The sequence below is a fragment of the Adiantum capillus-veneris genome, chromosome 4 (genome assembly GCF_014529385.1).
Source record: "Adiantum capillus-veneris isolate H3 chromosome 4, ASM1452938v2, whole genome shotgun sequence".
Lineage (NCBI taxonomy): Eukaryota > Viridiplantae > Streptophyta > Polypodiopsida > Polypodiales > Pteridaceae > Adiantum > Adiantum capillus-veneris.
Window position 1 is genome coordinate 75,008,417 of NC_140934.1, and position 6,000 is coordinate 75,014,416.

The window sequence follows — 6,000 nt, forward strand, 5'->3', positions numbered from 1 at the left end:
GCATACTTCACCTTATGTGGGTCATCGGGGAATTCTCCCTACGACTTTAGCATTGGAAAGATTTTTCTTTTAGCCAAGCCTTAAAGCAGACATTGATCAATATGTCAGGGAATGCTTAGTTTGCCAAAAAGTAAAGTATGATCGGCATAAGCCGCCAAGGTTACTCCAACCTCTGTCTGTGCCTGATCAACCCTGGGAGAGTATTGCCTGGATTTCATTATGGATCTCCCAAGGACTCATACTAGAAATGATGCGATCTGGACCATTGTGGACGGATTTAGCAAGCAAGCTCACTTTATTCCGGTCAAGAAAACAATCAAAGCGGATCATATGGCTAGGATTTTTCTAGCACAGATCTTTAAGCATCATGGGATGCCCAAGTCTATTGTGAGAGATCGAGATCCTCGCATGACAGGAAAATTTTGGTGTGCCTTGTTTGATAACCTTGCACGAAGTTGAATTTTTCTTCTGCATATCATCCTCAAACAGATGGGCAAAGTGAGATCGCTAATTCCACAGTATTGGATATGCTAAAATCTTGTGTCAGAAAGACAATTTGACTAGGAGAAGTATTTGCCCCTTGTCGAGTACATGTATAAAAATACCATACATTTGTCTTCCGGGGAAGCACCTTTTGAGATTCTCTACGATAAGCCTTTGCTTCCACCGATCCTTGTCACTAAGAATAAGATTTTTGCAGCAGATAAGTTTGTCCGAGATTTGGACACGGCCTACGAGCAAGTTAAGAGAGCAATTTTGCACTCTCAAGAAAAACATAAGAAAGCTGCAGGCAAGCACAGAGGAATCTCGACTTAACAGTCGGTCAATTAGTCTTACTCAAGTTTAAGAAGGCAAGACTAAAGAAACAAGCGACTCATAAAAGGAAAGTGGTAAAACTTTCCAATCGTTATTATGGGCCGTTTAAGATAATTGACCAAGTGAACGATGTGACATTCTGATTAAATTTACTATCTAATTGGAAGATCCACAATGCTTTCCATACTAGTTTACTCCGGCCATATGTGGGACCGCCTCCAAGTCAGCCTATTGCTGAGGAACCTCCTGAGGTTGGGAAACAAAAGAAATACTCCAACCAGAGTAGATCATTCATCATCAGGAGCAGCCACTCAAGTCTGGGAAGATTACACGGAAGTATTTGGTAAAGATTAAGAATTAGTCTACTCTAGACGTTCAGTGGATGACCAAGCAGGAATTAGCATCCTCTCCCGAGATTCTAGAAGGATATGTACAAGCCCTACAATTGAGGACAACTGTTTAGAAGCCAGAGGGATGTTGCTAAATGGACTCTTTTTTTATTTTTTTGAGTAATTTCTTTCATGAGGAACAGAAACCTCTGATGCGCCATATGATGGTTGACATTAAGCATCGCCAAGGGGTTATACCGTTAGTTCGCGGTGTCACGTGCACAGGGCTCTGTGTGCCACGTGGACATGCTTCATCGACTTCCAGAGCCAGTTTTCCCCTTCTTCCTATAGGGATGTCTAGAATTCTAGGAGCATAAGTACCGGCAATTTTGTGAGCCTATTCGCAGGACCTGCATGTCCGGACAAGTCCATTAGATTAGGTTTTCTAGTTTGGAACCCTCTTGCATAAATCGTTTGTATACGCGTTTTGACAGATGTCAATACACTAGGGGTGGGCATCTTGCATGACGAGCATGTAGTTCAAGGTTAGAGGAATCCGACGTGCCAGACTGCGCGTCAATCGGATTCCCAAGTGGACGGATGTGCGACAGTTGCACCCACATTGGGACCCCCTAGACCTATTTTTAAAATTAATCATTTTATGATTATTTTGGAAAAGTTGGTGGAGAGTTGCTCTACCTTAAGCCTAATAAGTATTTAACCAGTAATATACACCCATTAAGGGATCCATCTGAAGGCAAGTTGCAGAAGACTTTTGCTAGCGCCTGAAGCAAGAAGAAGCCAGTGTTTTCAGCAGCAAAAGCAGCCAGAGTTTTTTTGGGAATTCAGCCAGCCCTAGCGTTAGCAGTTTTCAGCCCTCAGCAGAGCAGATCAGATCGGCAATCAGCAGGACAGCCCCAACGTTTTCAATTTTCAGCCCTTCCCCTCGCCGGAACGTGGCTTGACTCTGCCTACGCAAGTTTCCCGTTGCGGCCCGATACTTCGGCAGACCATCGAGCCTCCCCTCGGCCATTCCCTTGCCGGCATTGAGTGCTCCATTGCTGCCCATCATCAACCTCGTCGAGGTCTACGTTTTCAGCCCATCATACTTCTCACATCGGGAGTGCAAATCAGCCCGCAATTCCCACATCGAGAAGGATCCAAGGTGCATCAAATCAGCCCCGGAGGTGCCTCTTCCCGAGGAGTTACTGCGGTGATTTGTCGTCGTCAAGTCAATAGCGTCTGCATTGAGGTATTACATTGTGTATACATTCCATTTACGCAATCTAAAGCAAATACCACATCGGTAACGGTGTGGGGGACCCTTGAGAGGGTTGGTTGGGACGCCGTCGGGTGTCGCTCTTCTCTTCTCTCTCTTTCTCTCTCCCCCTACACATCTCTATTGCATTCATAAAGTTATGGTAGAAAGTCATGTCCCACTGATGTAGGGCATCATGATATAGATGTGACAGTGAAAGCAATCAAGACATTCTTTTATTGGCCTACTTTGAGGAGAGACGTGGATGCCTTTGTGCGAGCATGCGTGATTTGCCAAAAGGTCAAGTTTGACAAGCAAAAGGCTCCAAGGTTGTTACAGCCACTACCTATTCCACATAAGCCATGGGAAAGCATTGCTATGGATTTTATCTTTGACCTTCCAAGAACGCTGACAGGGAATAATGGTAGATGAGGGCCATTTTATTCATGTCAGGAAGAAGATAAAATCTAATCATATGGCATGGTTGTTTATGTACAATGTGTTTTAAGTACCATGGTATGCCACAGTCCATTGTCATAGATCGTGATCCTCGTATGACGAGCCTGTTTTGGAGGCCTTTTTGAAAATATGTGTTCAAGTTTTCATCCACAAACTAATGGACAGTCTGAAGAGGCTTATTCTACTGTCTTAGATCTGTTGAAATGCTGTGTGTTAGATAATAAGGGCAAGTGGGAACAGTATTTACGAGGCTGTGACAAAGCTGATGGTGAGGGCCCTGAAGTAATCGCGATGAGGATACTAAAGTGTTGGTGATGAGAGTAGTGATCTATCCTTCTAATGATGCAAGGTGCTCACGTAATTAGGCTCTGAAGCAATAGGATTTATCCCACGATTCCACTTAAAGAAGGTTCACTCATTAATAAATGGTTGAGAGACTATTCATATGTGTATATGCTTAAGTGACTAGACTGTGCAAGTAAGGGTATGCAACCGAATGGCCTATCTGGGAATGCAGGTCCTCTCCCTAACTAAGACTGACACTAACATGTAGCAGTAGCTTGTCCACGTGGCTCAAGTGCAATGCACACATGACACGTCATCACAGCTTGGAATTATTTGTGGATGACAAAGAAAGGTTCTTTGGCTACTTATTGCTAAGGGATTTGGGATACATTTTTGCCAGCTTTTGTTCAGAAGATCCCCTTACCAGAGCGCATGGAGCAGTTTTGTTGTGGTCTCCTGAAAGAGATCCGGTAGTACTACTTGAAGCAAAAAATTCATAGCGTTCGCCGTTCACAAGCTTGTGGAGCATGCCAAGGACAGTTTTTCTATGCATTCCAAGATTGTGCGAAGGACTCAAGACTCTAGGCCAAGATAGACCCATGACTATATCCTCTATAGAACAAGTTAACCCCCCATTATGAGTGGGGCTACAGCCTACGTTGCTTCACAATGGAAATTTACGCGTGCAACAAGTAAAACATATCTTTCATTGCTCATTTTGGCTATCAAGCCCATGGCCTTGGTCCCCTAAAGATTGCAGCAGCTCAAGGTTTATGATTCAAAAACTCCATAAAAATATGCCTTGCAATTCAGTTCTTGTTACCTGCACGCACTACACAAACTAACTAGTCCGTGAGTTTAACATAATTTCCCCCCATCCCATGCCCCCGCACTAAGGCAGTGTTCCAGACACAGAGACAAGGAATGGGGTGAAACAGGAAATGGGAACAAGAAAACTAAAGAATACCATTCCAATTCCATGTCACTAATCGGCACGACATGGGTATCAAGCAGGAATTCAAACACTCTCCTGTCATTACGGTCACAAGAGTACAGTTTCTCTATTGGCGATGAGGTGATGCATCACATCCACGAAGGAGCTTCTTAATTACCAAATAGCCTAAACGAGTAGCAATGAATCTTGCTGCTATTGACAGACGGTCGCGCAGGAGAAAACGTATGTCTTTACTACGACGCGCAATTCTAAGACACCGGCCCCGCAGTAAGAGAAAGAAGCATACCTTCATGCAATCAGAGTCACTCAGGCACTTGACGAGCTCCATGGCCACGCCCTTGCACGATTTGGCCATCTAATGTGCGCGAGCACGTCGGTGTGAGAGCGAGAGCGAAAGAGAGATCCTGCAAGTTTGGACACAATTTTTGACTCCCTAATGGACCCCTTCTAATGACGAGTCTCGTGAGAATTGTGTCTATTGAGAGGCAGTGGTGCAGATATCTCCTTGTCTTGAGTTGGTTCTGCATTTGTGAAACTTGTAGAGTTTTTTGGTTTCTAAAAGAAACCCTTATTGGCTTTCTAAATGAAACCCTTAGTGTTGTGTTGGGTTAGGGAGACTCCTTTCATTTCACATCCTGACATGATGGAAACTTACCTTGTTGAATTTTATTGTTTTAGAATGCTAAAGTGAAGCTTCACTTTGCATAAATTTTAATAAATTTTACACACACACATGTTTTTTTTGCATTCTATTGTTTTAGAATGTTAAAGTGAAGCTTCACTTTGCATAATTTTAATAAATTCTATACACACACATATATATTAATTAGTTCTTTTTATTTCACCTTTCATTTCACAACTTCACATGGCTTTACATTTCTTGCATTTTATAGCTTGATTCCAGTCAATGTTAACGTTCGACAAAGTCTCTTTATTAAGCGGCTGCTGATCAAGTTTCTTCCTCACAAAGAAGAAAATCAGAAATACTAGCAGAAATTTTGAGATTTGCAAAACTTTTGGACGACTTTCTCACATATTTCATCGGTTTTTCTTCTGTTTACCATGGTTTGCAGTTGGCTAGTCTCGATTTTCAATCGGCTCAAGACTAAGCTGAAGCAATCCTTTCCCAAACATTGATACCAGTTTAATTCAACCTAACAATTTTATCACTTTCTTATTCTTTTTGAAAGCCGTCGTGACCCCTTCACTTGTTTTTTTTAGAGTCTTTTGTTGAATACCATACAAGGTGGTGGTAGCATACAAAAAAGTGTTCGTAATGTTGGTATGTTATTTATTTGTTTAAAGTAAGTAGAGAATTGTAGCTATTGTGTGGGTTTGTTCTTTTTTTTTCTTTTTTTAATTATGGATTGTTTAGTTTCTTTTTAATTGTATGGATAGAGAAACTACATCGTGGTCTGACCAATATATTAAAAAATTATTTGTTGTTTTTTGTTGTCGTGAGATATCTGTCCATATGTGATCAAGTAATGATATGTATTTTGTTGTTGGTAATTGATTTACAATGTGTAAATTATATTTTGACATCAATGTTTGTAAATCTTTTTATTGTTTTGATTTTTTTGTGAAGTCAATGTGTTAAATTTTCCTAACACTACAAGTATGTCTAAATTGTTGTATGTTTGTAGTATATTATCAAGTTTTAATTTTTTTGTGAAGTCAATGTTAAAGTCTCCTAACACTACAAGTATTTCTAAATTATTGTATGTTTGTAGTATATTATCAAGTGTTATATACAACATTTGAGTTTTGTTGTGTGGAGGTCGATATAGAGCAATTATATTAATCATGTTTTGTGTATTGATTAAAATAGTAGTCTGGATGATACATAATCAATATTTGTGTAAATTCTTGTATTTAAATTTGTTATTTTGAGTTAT

General features: G+C 40.8%; 1 protein-coding gene across 2 annotated transcripts in view; it reads right to left on the bottom strand.

The window, feature by feature from the left end:
- Nucleotides 1–4,622, bottom strand: part of LOC147459427 (cytochrome C oxidase assembly factor) — a 50,320-nt gene extending 45,698 nt beyond the window's left edge. The window contains exon 1 of one of the 2 annotated variants that reach the window (XM_086509830.1): nt 4,389–4,595. In XM_086509830.1, coding sequence (XP_086365956.1) covers nt 4,389–4,457 — 69 coding nt within the window. In that variant the 5' untranslated portion in view covers nt 4,458–4,595. Of the gene's footprint in view, nt 1–4,388 lie in introns of both variants that reach the window. The other variant, XM_086509828.1, reaches the window with a different exon arrangement.
- Nucleotides 4,623–6,000: the final 1,378 nt, after the last annotated feature.